Genomic DNA, 22,889 nt, shown 5'->3' with positions numbered 1-22,889 from the left:
TAAAACTTAAACCACTAACTTTAGTACCCAATCTCTAGCTGTACCACAATGACTTATCTTAATCCATAATAAAAACTTTAACCCTTACCTGAAACCTAAATCTCTACTCCTCTAAACTTAACCCTAATCTTTAATCTTAACTCTAACACTCTCTATGTTATGACCTACAAACAGAACAAAACAATACCCAGGTGTCAACATGACAGAAGCAAACTTTTATTTGGCAGCTCTCCAGTGTGTGAAATCAGCTTCTGGCTATATTGCTTCTTTTTACACACGTAAAACATCTTTAAAAAGAAATCTATTTAAAAACCATTCTTTAGCAAATACAACCTCAGCATTTATTAAAAATGAAAGCATGTTTTCATACTATTTGAGATACGTATTTTTAATCAAGTATTAAATCTTACCTGACTGTGGCACTCACCTTTAATTCCAACAATCAGGAGGCAGAGGCAGGTGAATCTCTGAATTCAAGGCCAGCCTGGTTTACACACTGAGTTCCAGCCAGTCAAGGCTACACAGTGAGACCTTGTTACCACGTCTGCCCCCCCAAAAAAAACCTTAGCTGATTATCTGAGAATGCAAAATATAGAGAACCAATATTTTCCAGGGTTGAATCATCAATGCTGAGTACCCTTCATATAAATTAGTACAAAATGGAGAAAGTACATTTAGGACCATTTCAGAAACTATTGGATAATCCCAAATCAAAATCCACTAAGCAATCTTTATAAAATAGATTTCAGTAAATTAGCAAGCAATTTTTAAAAACTCATGTTTTTAAACACAATGTAATCCAAAGGTATACTAACTTCTTACTTGCAAACTGATACGTGACTAGGAAAGTAGAAAAGTATTAAAAAAATTTAATTTTGCAAAGTGAAAAAGTTATGAGCTAATTCACTAAGGACAATATTTTATAGATAATAAAAATCTAAGTGTACAGTATTTATAGTTAATAGTAGTAATATTGGTATATAGTAATGTCCTAACATTCACATTCACTAAACTACAACTCACTACAACCCAGAGCAACATCTATTCCTTAATACTCCATTCACAATATGGGGCCTTCTTAAGTGTAGCTTTTATATCATTATCCTTTCATATATTTACATCAAATATTTTCAGTTTCCTAAATAAGTACTGTTAACCCTGTATAAAACAAGCCGTAAAATAATATACTGCATGTTTGGAGTAGTGTGTGGTAGATTATACTGTATTTGTGATACTTGATAGTATCATCTTTACAAGATCTATAATCATCTGGGAGATAAGGTTCTGGGCTTGCCTGTAAGGGATTTAAGATGAGACAGGAAGACTCACTCTGAAGGAGACGGTACTATTCCCTGGGTTTGGGTTCCAGACTGTATAAAGGGAGAAAGCTAAGAAGCCATGAGTAGTCCTCACTTTTTGCTTGACTGTGGACAGTGTGACATGCTCCATCAAGCTCCTCCTGCTGTGACTTCTGTGCCAAGTCAGACTGTGACACAGCTCAACCTCTGAACCAAAAGAAACTCCTCCTAGCTTGTTTTGTTGGAATATTTTATCATAGCATTGGGGCAAGTAACAACACAATAATCTTCAGTTATGAAATTGTCTGATAATGTATATATCACAAACCACCTCTACTATTGGAAGACTATACTTAAGAATTTTCATGTCAATGTATGCCTCTCTAAAAGAAACGGCAACTCATTCTTTTGGGACATTCTCATACTTTTGCTAAGAGTACTGCAAATTGAACTTACAGTTTCACAAGTACCCAGCAAGTATTCTACCAAGTATGAACAACATACCCAGTATTCTTCCACTTTTGATTGCAAAATAGGGCTTAAACTGCTTAAACAAGTCCTGAACTTGTAATTCTCTTCCATCAGCCACGTAAGTAGCCAATACTACAGGGTGGCACCACGCCCTTCTATTAAACACAAATTCCTGGTAAACACAATATATTTATAACCTACACAACATTATATTCATGTTATAAAAATCTGAACATTGTAGGTTAATTTGCATCAAGATTCCAATATACTTAAGATTTACTTCCAATAATCTTCATAATTTTGACTGTTCAAAGTTTACAAACTTTACTTTCCAAACTTGTTCCAAAAAAACATCCATTCTTATAAGAGCTACTCTTGTTTGCATTATCATGTATTCAAGAGTACATATGAAAATTAGATAACCTCACATTATATTCATTCCTAAGGTGCTCTACCAGAGATGTTCAAGTTTTCAAATGGAATTGAAAAAAAAAATTTTTTTTTGGCTTCATTTTTGAGACAGGGTTTCTATGTGTAGCCCTGGCCAGCCTGGAACTCAGAGATCTGCCTGCCTCTGCTTCCCCAGCACTGGATTAAAGGCATTTACACCAGGCCCGACTGGGAACTGAACATCTTAACACATATGATTGATAGGTCTTTCTCCAGTATTGATTAAAAAAACAAAACAAAAACATTAACAACAAAACTCTGAAGCTTTCACCACTTGTTTTATACTACCAGATTTTCTTCCTAGGAGTATTTTCAAACATTACAAGGAAATTAGAACATCTAAGTTTTTGCACACAGTTCAGATTCATGTTGCCTTCTCCCCAGCATGAGTTTTTCCATGTCTTTGAAAGGACCGGTGACATCTAAAGGCCTTACCACACTGTTCACACTCATATGGTTTTTCCTGACTATGAGTTCTTTCATGCCTTTGAAGGGAGCTGTGACATCTGAAAGTTTTGTCACACTGTTTACACTCAAAGGGCTTTTCTCCAGTATGGATTCTTTCATGTACTTGAAGAGAAGGGAAACGCCAGAAGGCTTTACCACAATGTTGACATTCATAAGGTTTTTCCTCAGAATGAGTTCGTTCATGTAATCGAAGGGAGCTCTGAACTCTGAAGGCCTTACCACACTGTTTACATTCATAAGGTTTTTCTCCAGTATGCGTTCTTTCATGTCTTTGAAGAAAAGAGGGATAAATGAAGGTTTTACCACATACCTTACATTCATAGCGTTTCTCTGCAGAATGAGACCTTTCATGCATTTGAAGTAAATATCGAGAAACAAAGGTCTTGCCACACTGCTTACATTCACAGGGATTTCCTTCAGCTTTCTTTATTTCATGTATATTACTAAGACTGAAAACTTGCCCGAGTTGTTTGCATTCATAGGGTTTCTCATGCCTGTGAGACATTTCATGCACTCGAAGACTACTGAGAACTGTGAAGGTTTTCCCACACTGTTTACATTCATGTGACTTCTCTCCAGTATGAATTCTTTCATGTAGCTGAAGGGAACTTGCACAATCAAGAATTTTACCACACTGCTGACATGTATAAGTTTTTTCTTCAGTCAGAGCCTTTTCAGGTACTTGGAAATAACTTAATTTTCTGATGGTTTTATCAAATTGTAGACATGCATGGGGCTTTTCTCTAGTATGAGTTAGTTCATGGAACTGAAGGGCACTGGGACAACTTAGACTTTTATCACACTGCTTACACGTATACAGTCTTTCTTCAGTGTGAGTTCTTTTATGTATGTGAATGTAAGTGAGACTTCTAAACGCTTTCCCACAGTGTTTACATTCATAGGGTTTCTCAGTAGTGTGAGATCTTAAATGCCTCTCAAGTAGACAAGGAAAAATGAAGGACTGACCACACTGTTTACATGCATATTTGCATGCATAGTGTTTTTCTCCTTTATGAATCTTTTCATGTCTTTCCAGGGAAGAGGGATAAAAAAAGGCTTTACTACATTTCTTACATTTATAGGGCTTTTCTACAATATGAGATCTTTCATGCACTTGGAAGGTACTCCAATCTCTGAAGATTTTACTACATTGCTTACATTCAAAGAGCTTTTCCTCAGTGTGAGCTCTTTCATGTCTTTGAAGGTAAGGAAAACATAGAAATGCTTTACTACATATCTTACATTTATAAGGTTTCTCTACAGTATGAGCCCTTGTATGCGATCGAAGGAAACTGTGACTTCTGAAGGTTTCACCACACTGTTTACACTTATAGGGTTTTCCCCAAGTATGAGTTCTTTTGTGTGTTTGAAGAAAAGGGGAACAAAGAAAGGCCTTATTGCATAGCTTACATTTATATGGTTTCTCTCCAGTGTGAAATCTTCCGTGTGTCTGAAGCAAATAAGGATAAGTGAAGGATTTACCACACAGATTACATGTATAAGGTTTTTCCCCAGGATGAGCTACTTTATGTCTTTGAAGGGAACAGTGACTTCTGAAAGCTTTACCACACTGTTTGCAGTCATAACATTTTTCACCATTGTGAGATCTTTCATGCATTCGAAGGTAACTTTGACATTTGAACGCTTTACCACACTGTTTGCATATATAAAGTTTTTCTGCATTATGAATCCTTTCATGAAAACGAAGAGAGCTGGGAGAACAGAGGGTTTTTCCACATTGTTTACATTCAAGAGGGTTTTCTTCAATATGAAAAATTTCATGCAATTGAAGATAATTGTAACATCTGAAGGCTTTCCCACATTGTTTACATTCATAGGGTTTCCCTCCAATATGAGTTAATTTGTGTAATCGAAATGAACTTTGATGTCTAAAGAATTTTCCACAATGTTCACATTCGTAGGGTCTTTCTCCAGTATGAACTCTTTGAAGGGAACTAGAAGAACTCAGAGCTTTACCACATGGCATACATTCATAACATTTGTCTTCAGTGTTGGTTCTTCCATCTACAGAAAATGAACAGGGGCAAATGAAGGCCATTCCACATTTCTTACAGAACTTTTCACCACTGTGACTTTGTTGCTGTATTCCAAATGAACCTGGAAAACAAAAATATCTTTAAAATATTCATTTTCATAAGGTACCTATGTATCATTGAATATCTGTGAGTTCAAGGTTTCCCTATTGTTTGCGTTTATATTGCTTCTTACCATATTTGTGTTCAGATGATTTGTCCCCCAAGTGAGACATGATGTGCTCCTTAAAGGATGAATGACAAGTGAAAACTTTTTCACACACACCACATTCGAATAGTTTTATTCCAGTGGAAATGTTTGCAATACTATGGAGATTTCGGATCCAGATATAGGTTTCTTGAAACTGACCACCTTCTTTATGCTCATTGATTGCATCTACCATGTAACTTCTGTAAAAAAATAAATAAATAAAAAATAAAGTATAAACATGTTAGCAATGGCTGCTTCACTAATGACTGCTTACTAACAGGTGCTAGACTTACACTATTCATAAAAATCAGTGTATACTTTTGCCACCTGAATAGTTTCAAACAAAATGAACTGATGATTCTACAATATGCTCATAAATAGCTACTATCAAAACAGCCCCCACAGACTGAAGAGACAGCTCATTGGTTAAGAGAACTAACTGGCTGCTCTTCCAGAGGTCCTGAGTTCAATTCCCAGCACCCAGGTGGTGACTTACAACTGCCTATATAACTGTAGTCCCATGGGATCCAAAGCCTTCTTTTGGTATGCAGACATATGTGCAGACAAAACAGACATATACATGAAATACATAAAGAAATCATATATATGTATGTGTGTTGTCTAAATATTGTTTCCAAGTAAACTGTTTTTTCAAATACGTACACTGAAATATGTATTTTGGGGAAATTTTTCTAGTAAGCCAATTTTAAAGTTTTGGCTTTTATTTTCCTTTTTAATTTAAAATTTCACTACTACTTATTTTATATGCATGGGCGTTTTGTATATGTATATCTGTTCACCATATTGGATGCCCTGGAAGTAATAGATGGTGGTGAGATTCAGGTAAGTGTGGGGACTAGAATCTGGGTCCTCCATTGCTCTTAAACACTACACCATCCCTCCAGCTCCTTTTGCTTTTGTTTGTAAGTTTTCATAACACATTAAGAGTTTTTCAAGGAAAACTTTCTCCTACCTGTATATGCAAATTACCTTAGGTATCTCCAAGAATGTTTGTACTGCTCTTCAATATTCTTATCTTCCCATTTGATGCCTACAATGTAGACCCAGAAAAGTCACATATTATTAGAAAGTACCAAAAAATGAATTTCTGGGTTTGATGTACATATGACCCATGCCTGTTTATTCACTGATTTCTCCCCCTTCCAAATTTCAAATCATAGAACCAAGGAACACTTGTTCTTTGGCAAAATAAATGGTGTCATTCTTACCTAAGGAAGTAAGGTTAATGCAAGTTTCCAACATCACATCTCTGTACAGCTTCTTCTGAGATGGATCTAGCAAAATCCATTCTTCCTGGCTGAACTTCACTGCCACATCCTCAAAGGCCAAAAAATCCTAAAACATCCCGAATATATACAGAAAAGAACAGATGAAACTAACAGACCTAGAGATTTATACTCAATTGATAAGATGTCCATATAATTTTGTGGTATTCAGGAATTTATTCAATCAAACTGAAATTCCAGTGCTAGCCCTGAGACATTGAGAAAGGAGACAGCAACAGAGAGTTCTAGATCAGCCAAGCCTACACTATGAGACTCTGACTCCACAGGGAGGGGGTGGGAAGATTAAAGAAAAAAGAAACAGCAGAGTAGGAACACTCCTCATTACAGTGCCTGGAAGTTGAATGTGCTAGGTCACTCTATTTCTTTTCTAGCACCTGCAATAGCATAGTTCTGACAAATGATGTACCAAAGAGAGCTAACATTAGCAGTCAAGATGTTATTTTTACTTATATATTTCTTCATACAAAGTGTGGACTTTTCTGGTATTGGGGAACCTAAGATTATGGGAGACATCCCACTAACATAAATGATAACAACACATCTCTTATTCTAAATGACTTAGATAAACACAAAAATTTTCTGAACATTAGCTTTCTGAATGTTCTATACATACATAAGTACCAAGAGAATCAGCCCCAGATCCCAATGAGTTCATGCACATTGTCATTTGCTAAGTGGGGAAATTAAGTCCATCCTGTGTGATTACATCTAGAGAAAACATTTAGAAGTCTCAAAGTTAATTTATACCATCCAGAAATTACCCTAGCAAGAATGATTGACAGCCCTAACAAAAACATTAACATGAAACAATTAGATGGCATGTGTTTTTACAAAGAATGCAATGTAGGCAGATATGTCTACATGTGCTTACAATCCCAGCTACTTGAGAGACCAGTATATAGGATCACCTGCATCAAGGAGTTCAAAGCCAGCCTGTACTCTATATCAAGGCTCCCATCTCAGGGGGAATGGAGGTAGTGAACCATGAGAGGGAGGGGGAAGAGAAGTGTCACCAAAATGTCACCTCTTCTGGATTATACCTTTATAAAATCACATGAAATTAAAAAACCCACTCATCAGTAGTCACCAATAATTAATTTTCCAACTTTCTCCTAATCCAAGTGTTTTGCAATTGTCAGTCTTCTAAACAGTAACATGATGGCTTGCCTTACATTAACCAAAGACTTTCAAACTATTCTGTAGACACAAAAGGCCAAAAATAAAAGCAAATCTCAACATTTTGGAGATTTAGTGGCACTTTATAAAATGGCCAGGTTAAAACACAAACTGCAAAATTTACTATTCCACAAGATAAAGTATTCATATATCTGCCCAGATATGGACCACATCATAGAAAACTAAATCACTTTCTATTAAGAACTCCTTCACCCTCTCAGCTAGGCAACTCCCTCTTTGGGCTTACTGCTTAAGTATTTCAATAAATTCTTTGTACATGTCTTCGATAATCCTTTTGATTGCCTGTTATTGGCCTTTCTTATGCTGTTTCGTCCAGCTTACGACGAAACAAAGGCTTACAAAGGAACTCTCCTTCATACCTCTGGTGCTTGTGGTGGCCAGCTAAAGGTATTTGATTTAGGAGACTCTCAAACAAGGTCCAAAAGCTTTTTTAGTTAAAGCCCACACTACTGTCTCCCATCACAGAACAAGCTAAGGAAGTTCTTTGGGGCCTGTGCAGAAAGATATGCTTCCCACTCACAACTGATGGACACAGGCCAAAGGAATTCTTTGTTAGTATCTTAAGGTAATGGGAGGTGGTGGGTTGATGGGAGACAGCTAACTGTAGTCTACAATTCTAAGGGACTTCATTTCTCTTATTCTGAAAACTGCCCCTCTCTCTCCACCTGTAAGTCTCCTATGACTCTTCTAACTAACCCAGATATACTCCCCCCTTCACAAATTCACCCAGGAGTTTGACACAGAGAACTCAGGAAGCAAGTAAAAGACACACTCTGACCCTCAGAAAATATTCTCTGTATTGCATGTGGTGGTGCATACCTTTAATCCCAGTACTAAAGAAGCAGAGCTAGGCCCAACTCTGAATGCAAGACCTCTTCTCAAAAACCCAATCTATATACTGTTTGTGAGGTGGCTAGCAGGGACCTCAGCACAATCTAGACACATGTCTCTTTCTCCATCTGATCTGCCCCAAATCTAACAACTATGACCATTTTGTCCAAAATTCCCCTCTATCTTCATTAAGGAATTCAAGGGCTAATGGTAGTCTTTTAACCTAATCTGGCCAATATATTAATAACAGTTTTAAATATTTATTTTTATGAGTGTTTGCCTATACTTATATCTGTGCACCATATGCATGCCTGGTGGCCATGGAGACCATAACTGGGCACTAGATCCTCTTGAACTGGAGTTATAGATGGTTATGAGACTCCATGTGAGCGCTGGCAATGAAACCCAAGTCTTCTGGAAGAACAGTCAATGCTCCTAACTGAAGAGCCATCTCTCCAGTGCCTATTTATATCATTCTAACCACTTGCTATATGCATACAAAGAGGTTCCATACCTAAACTTTAGCAGGCACCTGAGTTGACAAGAGCCAGTCTTAACCCTGATAACAGAGAAGACATGTTCCTTTACAGTACTTGACAGGAAACTCAAATGATTATATCAGAACTCCTATGTGGGAAACAGTGGAGGAAAGGACCCTTGGAATACATGATTCCCTGTGTTCTAGAAAGAGAAAAGCTGCTATCAACCCCATTAACAATGAGGAACTGTTCAAGAACCTTACACTTCTTCATTTTAATACAGGCTGGCTGAAATTATGCACCAATACACTAACCTAGATTTGTAAGAACCAAGAGGGCCAAAGGCAACCTACCTGTAAATTTTATAAAACATCTTCAGATATTAGATAAAAGTTCCAAAAACTTTTATCAGAACAGGGACAGTAAACTCCTCTCCTATTTTCTACACAGATACAGCCTTCAAGGCTTTATTTAATATTTAAGAAGACTCAAGAAAAGCCAAATCAGGAGACTAAAGGGATTGCTGTGGCAACTTCCCATTTGCTAACCATTTCAGAAGTCACAGCATTTCAGCTGTTAATCACAGCATTTCAGCTGTGAGAGCACAAAGTAACTCAGCTATAATAAATCCCCTATGGGACTATCAAAATTGCAAACTGGAAGACCATTAGAATCCTAACTGCCCCCACCCGCAAGAGAGTTTTCCTTGGGATTCTATGTATGAGCTTCAGATGATCCAAGATATGGCAAGGGCTGTGACTATACTACCAACATAGGAGCTACACCCTCCTCCCTGTTACCTTTCTGATTTAACATTCCTGTCCTCAATCTTTCTCCCTAGCACTAACGGCAAACTCCAAGCAGCACAGCTGAAACCTTTTAACATGTATGATAAACTCCAAGCAGCACAGTTGAAACGTCTTAACATGTATGATAAACACTTCTTTATTCACTCCTTCTGGTTCTACCCAGCTGCCTGATTCTCTTCCTAGGTAGGGATATTGCATCCAACTTCCATTCCCATTTAGGACATCTGAAGGGTCCCGGGACCTTAAAATACTCATAACACCAATCCTCTCCCTATAAACATTCAGGAATGTTTCAGAAAGCCCCAAACATCCTCCCTTATCTCTACTATATATCCTGCATCTCCTAAATTCCCCTTCAAGCGTAAGGCACATCTAGCCCCAGATGCTCACTAACAGCCACTTCTGTCACAACAGTTATGAAAGACTATAACAACTTTCCTCAAAGGCCTAATTGAAACCTAAAACTTACATTGAAAACTAAAACCTAAAAGGGTTTAGAGCTTCTTATTGATATTTGTACCTCTTTGCCATAACAAAAACAAACTAACAAAAAAACCCTTTCTTCCTTGAAATGTTCATAAAAGAATAGCCTCCTTTAGTGCATAGATGATTTATTAACCTCTAACAGACCTTTTACCTCACATTAAACACGACTATAACTCATCAGAGACTAGTCTCATATGGACATTAAGATTTCCCCTTCAAAGTTGCAAATTCTCATGGGAATGATTTTATAGTCGGTAGGCACAAGGCAGCTTCCCAGACATGACAGATAACCTAACTATGGAGTTTCCAACCTCAAAAGAATTAAGGCCCTATGGCTATGTGCTATCTCTCTACAATGAAAGCTTTCCTACCCACAGACGCTCAGAAGCCTACTCCTATGAGACCCTTGGAGATTTCTACCTCCTCTTCCATCAAGGCCTAAGGTAAAACACACCCTCAGATACCTGCAGCCCCCAATGTCTTTCCTTCTACCTTTCTGGGTTCTATACGTGCAAAAGCCCTACTTTCTTACTCCCTTGTTGTCATTTCAGGGAATTTACCCTAAATCTGTTCCTTCAGGGAACTTTAAACTATGCTACAACTAAGGCCATCACCTGCCTTCAATTATGATGCCCATCTTACTCCTTTATCCATTATCTCTGAGCTCCTGTACCTACTGTTCTTCCCATCTTTCCAGTTGCTACTGTCATACTCTTTAGCTCTCTTTGTAAATGTCATGCTGTGGTGCCACTTTTAACCATATGACTTTTGTTACAGACACAGATAAAAGGCTGAAAGCATATACCTGATGTCACTAACTCTTAGAGGGATGACTCTTTTGGGAGACTTATATCTGGCTTACCTAATTCCTGCTTATAGGTTATTGTTGGGTTATGGATAGCAAGGCCCAGGAGACTTAGTGCTGGCTTTCCTAATTCCAAAAAGGCCTTTGCTTCACTTTCTGATACTACAGAAACTTTCCAGACCGTAGGTCTTTAGGCTCCAGATGCTACCGTCTGAAAAAGAACCACCATAGCATGCATGTGGGTATTAAGACAATCTTCAGGGCTGCGCCTTGCTTCCCAACTCTGAGGCAGGATCTCCCATTTTTGTTACTGCACTATTCCAGGCCAGCTTTGAGTGGATTCTCCTGTCTCAACCTACCATCTCACCATATGTGGATTGGGATTCTAAACATGTGCCACAACATCTGGTGCTTCTGTGGGTCCCAGGGCTAGTTAGTACTCAGACCCTCAGGTATATGCATCACATGACTTTACCAACTGACACATCTCACGTGTCACAAACAGATTATTCTGACTCAAAGTCATACTCTTTAAGTAGACAGAGTCTGATTCCCAATTGTTAAAACTGTTTCTACTCTACAAAATGTTTTCAAGTTTTGGAGTATTTGAAATAATTCATTATCTTGTGATTTTAATTTTCTTTCTGGCCAGGTTTATTCAATTCCATAGTTATAACTTCATACAGCATGGTTAATTCTGATTTTAGGAAAGTGTCTAAATTACTGTTAACTCTTATTTGTGACTAACAATTTCATTTGGTGTTATTTTATTATTACATCAGGTTTTGGTTTGGGAAAGTAAATGTTTAGTCACTGGGTAAGTTTTAAGAGCCAATCTGACACGACCTAATCACCTCATAAGAGAGTCTCAATGAGGGACTATCTTGATCAGGTTGGTTTTTGGAAAGACTGAGGAGAACTGACTTGATTATATTAACTGAGACAGGAAGACCATACACATAAGTGGCATCATCTCCTAGGCAGGACTCTGGACTACATAAATGAAGGAAGGGGGACTGAGTACAAGTAAGCATGCATATATTCACTCTCGCTCTGCTCTCTAGTATGGATCTGACTGCTTCAGGATCCTGCCCTGCTTTCCACTCAATGGACTGTAACCTGGAATTGTTAGCAGAATAAACCTTTTACTCCCTAAAGTTGCTTTTACCAGGGTATTGTACCACAGCATCAGAAAGGAAACTAAGAATTTAGTACCAATCCTGATAATTTCCAAAACTCTTAAGTTCTGTCATCTTTTCTCTTAGATGAGTTAAATAACAATTAAAATAGACTGCCCACCTAGCATTAGTTATATAATCTAGGACTCCTAGGTTAGCATGTTAAGGAAAAAAGAAATCTAGGCACAGTGGCACACACCTTCAATCCCAGTGCTTGGCAAGCAGAGGCAGGCAAATCTGAGTTGAAGCCAGCCTTGGTCTATACAGAGACCCTGTTGCAAACACCACTCACTGCTCCCTCCCCACACATAAAATGGACTATCTATATTCCCTATTGAAGAAACCATGACAAATTACCATTAGTTAGATCTCATTTCAAACCACTTCTAGGTGAATAGCCAAAATTAAATATAAAACCAGCCGGAAGACCAATTGACAGTTTTTCTCTAAACCCCTCCGATTTCGTTTATTTCTTGATCCTCTCTAACTTTCCCTTGAAAATGACAAGTGTCTCTATTTTAGCTAACTGGATAGGGTTTCTCTGTGTAGCCTTGGCAGCCCTGGTACTTGTGTTATAGACCAGACTGGCCTCAAACTCGCAGAGATCTGCCTGCCTCTGTGTCCCAAGTGCTAGGATTCTGTGAACTGTGCTTTAAATCAGATTTACATGTTGATAGTAAGAGTAGCTGTCTCTGAGAATAGTTTCTCCTACCATATGGATAATACAGCTTGTATTCCACATTTATGATAACGTAAGGGAGCTCAAGACACTAAGTGATCAACCTTACTGTGTCTTCCTTCCTTCCTAAAGTTCCTTCCAACCCAGAAACAAGATATATTTTGCAGTATTGCTATAAACTTATTACAAATCCATGGACCAGAGAGATGGCATAGCTGTTAAGAGCACTGGCTGTTCTTCCAGAGAACCCAGGTTCAATTCCCAGCACCCACATGGTAGCTCACACAACTGTCTATAACTCCAGCTCCAGGGAATCCAACACCCTCACACAGACATGCATGCAGATAAAACATCAATGCACATAAAATAAGTAATAAAATCATAAAAAGGAAAGTTAATACAAATCCTGGGGTAGTCACCGTGACACTTTCACCCTGTATAGAAAGAGAGAGCAAATGCTCCCTAATTTTGGCACCTTTAAGAGTAGGCACTGGAAATTTCTAAGCTAAAGAGAGCACATTGGAAAACCTGGATTAATGATATCAAAGTTTTAAGTAACACATGGTAAAGGAGAAGTCTCAAGAGAAATCTAAATATTTCAAAACAACTCAAAGTACATCTTAGGGAAATATGTGCTACAAAGCACAAGCCATATTGGGAGGAATTAAATCAATAAATACATACTCTGCAAATGAAGACAAATGAAAAATAAATCATTTAGTCTTCCATAATAGGAAGCTAGAGGAAGAAGAAATAAATCAAGCATAGGAACATAACAACTAGAGAATAAAAAATTGTGAATAGGAAATCAAGAGATAACCAATCACTCCAAAACCTAACTTCAAAAATACTGATAGAATTGATAAGCTTACAGCCATATTTTTAAAAAAGATAAATGATTACAATTATAAAGGGCCATCTATGGCCATACCACCCTGAACAAACCTGATCTCACCTGATCTTGGAACCTAAGCAGGATCAGGCCTGGTCAGTACCTGGATGAGAGAATTAAATAGGGCCATCATTAGCATGAAGATTAAAAGAACCATAAGGCATCCTATGAACAACTCCAGACCACATATTCAATAACTTAGAAGAAATGAACAAATTCTCTGAAATAATCTATCAAAAGGCAAACAAAGAGAGATGATTAGGTCTATATGTGCTAAAGAAATGAAATCACTAATTCTCAAAACAAGGACAGATTAAGACACAAATTATTTCAATCATCAATTTTTCCAAACAATTAAGATAGGGCACTAATTCTGTAAAACTTCCTCTGAAAAGGCAAACACATCCTAGTTCAAACTTTGAGTTCAGCATTACCATAACACTAAAACAACACAGGAGAAAAAACAAAGCAAAAAATAAACCTAAAGAATGACCAATGCAAAAACTCTCAACATCAGCAACCTGAATTTTCAAGTGTACTTTTATAATTATTAAAAGAACCAGAGCCAGTGTGGTTGCATACACCAGCATTTGGCACGCTGAAGCAAATGAACTGCCAAGAGTTTGAAGCCAACCTGGTCTGCAGAGTAAAAGTATGTCTGGAAACAAAGTATATACCAAAACCATGCTGGAATCGATACAGACACAGCAAGTCAATTCAAACCTTTAAACTCAGACTGTAAACAAAGCTCCAAGGTAAAACAAATGCCTAGCAGTATGCAAACAGACATTTTAATTCCCATCAACATAAAAGGAAAAATGTAAAGATGTAGTCCACCAAATTGACAATTTTAAATAGTAAAAATCATGTCATCATACTAGTAATTGCAAACAAAACCAAAACAAAACAAAAACCACTGCCAGAAATGGGAGAGCACTACTGAGACTGTTAAGAGTTCGAAATTAAAACCACCACACAGCTTATATAGGACCAAAGGTAAGTGAGACTTGGCATATTAATGTAACTACTCCTATAGACAAAAATTACACATTTCTAATGAAAAAAATAATCAAAGTACTTAATAAGTGGAAGATCTCTATGACCCTGGAAAGGAAGCCTCAAAATTATGACAGTTATCATTACGATCTACAGATTCATCACACCCCAACACAAACTCCAAGAATTTATGTTGAAAGTAACAAAGTTGATCTAAACATTGTATGGCAAGAGATACTCAGACTAGTCAACACAAAGGACAGAGGCTGTAGCAGAGCTGGTGGTGTGCTAGACTACTGCGAAGCTGTTCCTTTCCCAGCACACAAAACAACAAAAGGCATATAGGCACACACCCTGAATCCCAGCACTGCAGAGGTGGGTCTAGGTAGCAAGATCACAAGCTCAAGGTCACCCTCAGCTAAAATAAAGTTTGAGGCCAGCCTAGGAAACACGAGATCTTGTCTCAAAAAGAGAAAAAAGTTAATACACTACTGAAGTATAAACAATACACTATCTTACTTTAAGATTTCCAATAAAACTACAATGATCAAATTAGTACAGTCTTTCACAAATAAAAAACAAGCAGAATAAAAAAGACGGAAGCAAACCCACCAAAACAGTAACTGATTTTTAACAAAGCAGTATAAAGCAAACACGCTATCAACCAAAAACTGGACAGACTTTACAGCTTTCACAAAACTAATTCAAAAGCAGATCCTAAGCCGAAATAGGACATGCAAGCACCAGAACGTCTACAACTCAAGAGAAACTAGGCCACCTTTAGCAACTGGCAGTCCTGCCACGCATGAGATCCGGCCAGAGCAAATGTGACACCACCTACTCAGAGCGTCCAGGCACAGGGCGGAGCCTCTCGGCCGAGGGGCAGAGCTGCCCAGAGGCCGCCGGTCCCGGGCCTAGGTTGCCTCTCACGGCGTGGCCCCGCCCCAACCCCGGGGAGGCCCCGCCGCACAGGCTCCCACGGTTCAGCCGCCGCTCCTCCGGTCTAGGGACAGTGGCCCCCCGCTCACCATGGCGTGGCTTCCGAACTCGCCCACTCTCTCCCCACAGTTCCCGGTACCGGCGCTCACAGCGCAGTCCACTCGCACCACCCTCAGCCACCGCCAGAAAAAAACCCGCCCCTCACCGCCTGCCGGAGATCATGATTGGAAGGCCGGCTTAAATATCCTGATTGGCTAGCGAGGCCTGAGTGACAGGAGCTGCTCCCTCAGGGAAGAAGCCAAGCTCAGAGGAGGAGCCTGGGTAGCTGGACAAAGTTTGCATTAAAGTGGAACTTGTTTCTGCCTCACTTTTTGCACTCAGTAGGCACTCCTTGCCCTTCGTCCTGATCACAGGATCGCTAGTGTTAGCATAACATGTTATGCAAAGCCCAACGAATGATACCTCACAACAGGAAGGGTGTCCAGTGCACCCAAGGTAAAATCAGAAAAAGACTGGGAAGTCCTCCACTGACCAGTAATTTCTGTAAGGCACCCCTAGGATTGTTCATACCTTCTCTTTCAGATTCCACATTTTTAGCCAGAAAAATAGTAACATGTACCAAGTCTTCATCTTAGTAACACATAGCATTAGGAGGATCAGGAGTTCAAGGGTAGGTTGGCTTACATGCAGCTGTCAATAAATGACAGCTTCCAAGAGAAAAAAGTATTAATGGAAAAATGGAGTTTGGAGAGGGTAGAGATTAAACCAACAATCCATAAAACGGGTAATCCAAAAAATGAAAACAACAATAACAAAAAACAAAATATCAACAACAAAACAACCCCCTCAAAAAAACAAAACATCCAGAAAAACACTAATACCAAAAGTTGAGTTTTTAAAAAAGATTTTTATATTTTGTGTGTGTGTAGAGTATCATATACCCTGGAGCTACAGTTTCGGACTGTTTTGAGCTGCCAGATGTGAGCACCAAGAAGCAAACACCCTGGCATATGGAAGAACAGCCAGGGCACTGAACCTCTCTGAGTTAATCAAGTCTAAAGTTGATTACCTGTGGGGTAAATGGCTGATATGCCTATTGAACATATGAAAATGAACCTGGTCTCCAGGTTATCCCACCTGTTACAGGATCTTTCTGGCTTCCAAACCCTAAAATTCTCTAGCCCAGGGGCTTGGCAGACTTCTGTTTGAAATGAGAAATGTTGGGTACAGTAGCACACATCTATACTCGATTCCTGAATTTCGGAGGCTGAGCCAGAAGGATCAAAAGTTGCAGGCTAGCCTAAGCTACAGAATGAGACCCTATCTCAAAGCAAAATCATAAAAAGGAATTGTTAAGGTATAGATAGCAGTAATGATTGTTAGGTGCACAAAGCTCTTTTTGGCCACAGATCACTACAAAAAAACAGGAATGTTAAACATGTAGGTGTCTCCTCAATGGAGAAGATGCAATACCTGCATTCCACCCAGAAAACTGATAGTGTAGGTTGTTAATGACCTGGTGTCCTCACCAAAAATGTCTATCCCAGACTCTCCCTCCCTAGGCCTTTTATCTTTAGCTGTCGGTTAATAGAGCCCCATCATGAGGGGAGATGTCACATGTACTTTATGGCCTGCTGACCTCTATGCTATCAGAGACCATACCAGATCCTAGGCCTTTTAGCTACAGAACCCATCTTCATGGTCACATGTACTTTGTAAAGGAGTTTCTAAGTAGCCACATGTTAAACTTTATTGTTGCCTGGAAACCTAGAATAGAAATGATAGCTGCCTGGAAATTTTTCCCAAATTCTATTATGTTCGATATTCTATTATTATTCTATTATATAACCACCTGGCATCAAACTTCTCCCAAGTTTGATCCAGCTTGACAAAGTCAATCTGAACTGAGTTTTCATTCTCACCTCTTTGAGGTTTTCTTCCCTTCCTACGGTGAACACACCATTTGAAGAGACTCCCTCAAGTGGTAACATAACACTATAAATGTACTTAACTTGTGTCCTTAAAATGTTGAAATAGTAAATCTAGGTACGCATATTTTAGCACAGAATGCTTCCAAACTAAAAACAAAAAGACAAAAATCCACAAAGATGCAACTGTCTTGGATTTTTAAAAATAAAATAAAACCAGATGGATAAGTAAGAACCTAAAAGGTCTAATAACAGAAACTATCAAAGACCCAAAGAAAATGAACAGAATATAAGTGAGCTGAATAAGGGGGCAAAGAGAGAGGGGGGAGGTCACTGGTCCATTCTCTGCCATCTCTCTGACTTCTGAATTTTATTTAATAATAGAATATAAGCAATCATTTCACACTTAATAAGTCACTTGTTGCCCATATCAAATATGACACTAACTTTTGTAAGTTCACCACAAACCTATTAACACTGAAGCCAAAGCTATTTATTCTCTCTGGGAGTACAAGTTTGCAGGGCTATGGCTGCCACCCTCTTTATCTTTGTGCAGGGAGGGCCTGACACAGGAAGTAACTGCACAAAGGGCAGACAGCATGGCCATGGTTTTTCTCCACGCTCTGCCACAAAGAGGGCTGAAGACACAATCCTGTTCTTTACTGGGCCTACGACAGACAGATTTCCTGAGGTTCAGGCCAGGAAAGTGGCCGACCTGGCCAAGAACACCGAGATAAGAGACTGCTTGAACTGGGTACTGATGGGGACAGCGTCTTTCTTCCAAGGTAGGAGGCATTGGGAGCTCTTTTAAACTCCTGCCTGGAAATCTTTCAGAAGGGAAGCCCAAGGACAGGAAGAGACGCCAGGGTTCTCAAGGGGAAAGGAGACCAAAGAGGACGGAGGAGACCGAGTGGATGGACAGCAGACTGAGCTTCAGGGGAGTATCCAGATCGCAGTGTCGCCGCGCAAAGACCCTGTCGCCTCCGTCACACAAACCGCAGCCGCAAACAGAGCCCTCCAGCCTCCAGCCCCCTCCCCCACCCCCACCCGTGTCCTGGCGCTAAGCTGCCTGTCAGCTCCTCGCAGGGCCAGAGCCACGGCCTTCCTGCTCCTCACCGAGAGCTCGCAGGCTCCTCCACGCCGCAGCGCCACACCGACTGCCCCGGAACGCCACTGCAGAAAGGGCACAGAGACTGGCGCGGGGCGGAGTCCAGGAAAGCCATGAAAAGTCGGGAGTGGGAGGATCTTCCGGAGCCTGAGAGTTACCACTTCCCCATCCGAATCCCGGGCGGGTTTCAGGTCCCCTGAGAACTTATGGCAGCCGCTGGGAGCCCCGGGAGGTGAGCGGGGAAGCGCCGAAGCTTGGCCAGTGCCAATCTGAGTCCTGCCCGAGTGCACACCACTCCTTACTCTGTTGTGCACCTTATTTGACCTTAATCCCTCAGAAAACTGCTTCAACCTTCCAAGTGATTACAGGCCTGTCACCCTTCCTGGCTTAGGTGGGGTGAAAATAAAGGTGGCTTCATTTTCAACTTTAATTGATCACTAAAATGGGGGGATAAGAGGCGCGGTTATACATAAGTATAGTAGAAAACCACTTTCTCTGTGAGCATGGGTTTCCCCATCTGTAAAATAAGGACAGAACTATGCCCTAATCCTTTAATGTGGTTACAACAGACTCAATAATAAAAGAAAACAATGTTGCTCATTGTGGGCAGACTGTGGTGAAGTATAAGGCACAAGGGCTGCGTCTGATGGATGCTGCGTTCGGTTACTGGAGTTAGGACCAGAGCCGGTGTCCTGACTACCCTAATGAAACAGTGTCTGCTACTCATCGTCCCACAAAACAAGTGTTAAATTAATAGTGAAAAGCAGCCAGGCACACGTGTTACCCAGCACTAGGGAAGCAGAGGCAGGTGAATCTCAGTGATTTCGAAGCCAACCTGGTCTACATAGCAAGTTCCAGGATAGTCAGAGCTACAGACTAGAGACACCCTTCCAGGTAGAGAAAGTGGGGAGGGAGGGAGGAAGGGAAAATGGGAAAAGATTTATTCAATGTGGGTTACACTAGGAAGCTGGATGATTGCTCCCAAGCCCATCTTCAAGTCACTACTGGCAGGATAAGGTAGGAGGCTTAACTAAGTAGTCCAGCTAAGGTGTGAGGTGCAGTCAGTCCACCCTCCTCCCTCCTCTCAGCTCCTGTCTTGAGAGTATGGTAGAAATTCAGTCTTACAAATGTTTCTCCCATAGACAAGTTTCTCCTCTGGCTGTCCTCAGCCTTTTCTTCTATGATGAGATTCCTGGAAAAATTCTATTGTTTCAATAGTCTGTTGGCCAAAGAGAGAGACATAAATGTCTCTTGGGAATATTATTCCTGCCAGGCAGGCTGAGTTACATAGACAATGGGGTGGCATGGAGATCTAAGTGGGGATGGTAGAATTCAGGACCACACCATGCTGTCTCTAACACTAGACCTTGCAATCCCATCCACGGCACCTCAGGAAACAACCCATGGTCTCATTTACTAAAATGGAGTGAAAAAGAGTCTTTTATGAACTGTTGGAGATGTAACTTCAGAAGTCACAAAAGTTGTATACACAGCTGTTATAAAACTCAAGTGTGACTCCCCTTGACAAGCGCACAAATTTTCCTGAAGTGCCTTTCTTGCTAATACCTATGCTTAAATTTATGTTGAAAATAACTTAATTAACTCTTGGGCTGAAAAAATAGTTTATTGTAGGTAAAGTGCTTGCCCTGCAACTGAGGACCTGAGCACACATCTCCAGAACAAAGGTAAAGCCAAATACAACCGTGCATGTTTGTAATCCCAGTACACCTATGACAAGATCGGAGGTAGAGACAGAAGAATTCTTAGATAATTATGAGCATGGAATGGCAAACAAGAAACCCTGCCTCAAACTCAGTGGAAGGTAAAGTTGTCCTTATCTAACCTTCACACTGGATGGCAGTGCGTGCGCTCACAAATAATAAAACCCCAGTTCTGCTCCATATTGATTGACAAATAATAAAACCCCAATTCTGCTCCGTATTGATAGAGTTCTTTTTGACAACACAATCAAGAATCCCAGCTTCACTGAGGTGAGGTCCCTGAAAAGAACTTATGCAGAAATTATACAGAAAGAAGCATAAACCTGCATTTCTCTCTCTCTTCTTATAACACATTGCTCTTTCTGTCTGACCATTATAATGCCTTCCTAAATAGGTTAGATGGCACCACTTAAGCTGGATTGTCTTAAAGCATGCTGGCAATTCAGCACTCAGAACATAGAGGTAGGAAGACCACTGTGGATGTGAGGAAACCCTGGGCTACACAGTGAGACACTGCCCTACCAAATAAGTAAATTAATTATTTTAAAATTAATTTTTAAAAATTAATTAAAATCTAGTAACAGAGGAAGAAGAGTACTGGAGGGTTAGAACAATACCACCTAAGGTCACTTCAGGAGTTAGGCACTGATTTCTATATCATTTTCAAAGGGTAATTTTCTTTTAGGGTGGGTACTTCTACTTCAGTTTACCTAGTCTAAAGAATCCCTTACACACATCACATGCGGGGAGTGATTTGTTTCCATAGCTATTCCAAATTCCAGAAAGATTACAATGGAGATTAACAATTGAGTTAACCTTAACCCAACCCTGTAACTCCATAATTCCTAACCCTAACACAATTAAAATCTAAACCTAACCTTTCCACTGCTCTGGTCTACAAACCTAGAGAAAACCTAAACTAAATGAAAATCTCTAGAAATAAACAATGCAGAAAGAAACTTTTATGTGGGAGGTCTCTACAATGCACCAGTCAGTTCTTGGTATATTCTCTCTCTCTCTCTCTCTCTCTCTCTCTCTCTCTCTCTCTCTCTCTCTCTCTCTCTCTCTCTCTCATCGAAAATACCATACTTATAGACTTATGGAAATATTTCTTGATGTTATTTAAGGTGACATGGCCTATCATAGCATGAAAACAGTGTGACAATGTTTCCATGGCAGCCAGACTTTGTGCCTGTAACTCCTCACCTCAATAGTACAAGGACAGAGACAAGTAGCCAAAAACTGGGTCATGGGTGTAATTCTAAAAGCCTGGTTTTCACGAACCCACTTACCTCTAACTAGGCCATACCTGCCAAAGGTTTGTCAAGCCTGCAAAACAATGCCATAAGCTAGAGATCACCAGACTAATTCAGTTTTTTGTGACTTCTTTTGTTTAAGAAACTGTTATGACACCCTGTGTATATAGGTATATGAAGTAGGTGTTTAAACGATATATTTACTGTTAATAAATCAAAGAATCTACTTAAAACCAATTTGGTAAATATATAATTTTATCATTTATTAGCATGAAAGTAAATGTTTACATTAATGAAATGGGCATATTATTTTTGCATAAAAGATTAAATATTAGCTAAATATTTGATAATGTAGGTAATAGAGAATGTTTTTCAGAGTTAATTTATACTTTGGTTTTATAATTGTCAAATATGGAAAATATCATGTAAATCAGTAGGAAAAGTCAGAAATACAGTTAGGACCATTTCATAAGTTGTTAAAATATTTTTCTTTATTGTAACCCAACAATCATTGAATGATTCTTTTTTTAATAAAATACAAGTCAGTAACTTAAGCAATTTTTAAAGCTACACTATACTATACAATACAAGATAAATTAATTTGGTACTTACATGTTGATAAAAATAGAAAATTCTGTTTCCCACAACTAAATCAGTATTTACATAAGAGGAAAAAACTCTGTGTATTTAAAGTATTTCATTTTGCAACATTCAGCAAGTCTTGTGTGTGTGCTGAGGTGCTTTAGGAAGTTGTTAATTGGCATTGCTGGTATGACATCACATGCAATACACATGTTGCATGATTAGAACAAGTGGAGGTACAGTTAAATCACATGATGCAACATGGGTGAGTGAGGCCAGTGATATGAGAATCAATGAACATATAAGTCTGAATTTTCAATCACTGTATTCAAAACATTTAAGTGTTACCAATTGTTTTTTAGATCTCTGTTATTGCAACCCAGTAAGGAATCATGAACCGCAGACTAAAAATCTATTCCCAACCACAAAACTTTGTGGAGATAATTTCCTATCCAAATCAAAACACACTCTCCCAGGCCCCATGGGCTTATGGAAATCTGATAATGCAGGTAGTCCTACTTCAAAAGTCTATAATCTTAAAGCAACTGCAGAAGGAAAATTAAAGCCCAAATGAATTCAGTAAAAGGATCAGCATAAGCAATTATAGACCTCAATAGATCCTTCATATATATGAAAGCTTAAACTCAATACCAAAAGACTTCCATTAACATGGAAATGTACATGGTGTTTTACCTGCTTACAACAAATCAACAAGGAAAAACACCAATCAAGGGAGAGACTTTCTCAAGAATTTCAACAGGTCCT

At 39.3% G+C, this 22,889-nt stretch overlaps 1 protein-coding gene across 1 annotated transcript; it reads right to left on the bottom strand.

The window, feature by feature from the left end:
* Positions 1 to 194: 194 nt before the first annotated feature.
* LOC100753242 (zinc finger protein 709) lies at positions 195 to 19,292 on the bottom strand. Its single transcript, XM_027423607.2, has 6 exons — positions 19,198 to 19,292; positions 18,574 to 18,916; positions 6,161 to 6,287; positions 5,922 to 5,982; positions 4,917 to 5,131; positions 195 to 4,805 (listed from the first exon to the last, which is right to left on the bottom strand). The coding sequence occupies exons 1-6, from the start codon at positions 19,290 to 19,292 to the stop codon at positions 2,584 to 2,586; spliced, it is 3,063 nt and encodes a 1,020-aa protein (XP_027279408.2). The 3' UTR covers positions 195 to 2,583.
* Positions 19,293 to 22,889: the final 3,597 nt, after the last annotated feature.

This window comes from Cricetulus griseus, chromosome 6 (assembly GCF_003668045.3).
Source record: "Cricetulus griseus strain 17A/GY chromosome 6, alternate assembly CriGri-PICRH-1.0, whole genome shotgun sequence".
NCBI lineage: Eukaryota > Metazoa > Chordata > Mammalia > Rodentia > Cricetidae > Cricetulus > Cricetulus griseus.
Note: the sequence above shows the minus strand (reverse complement) of the source record. Positions and strands in the feature narration are given on the sequence as shown.

What these genes read in the sequence shown, in the direction of transcription:
- LOC100753242 (XM_027423607.2), bottom strand. Translation starts at nt 19,292, where the DNA reads ATGAGTAGCAGACACTGTTTCATTAGGGTAGTCAGGACACCGGCTCTG. An exon ending in GAGGAGCCTGCGAGCTCTCG is followed by an intron (nt 6,288 to 18,573) that starts GTGAGGAGCAGG and finishes GGGATGTTTTAG; the next exon opens with GATTTTTTGGCCTTTGAGGA. An exon ending in CATTCTTGGAGATACCTAAG is followed by an intron (nt 5,132 to 5,921) that starts GTAATTTGCATA and finishes ATTTTTTTACAG; the next exon opens with AAGTTACATGGTAGATGCAA.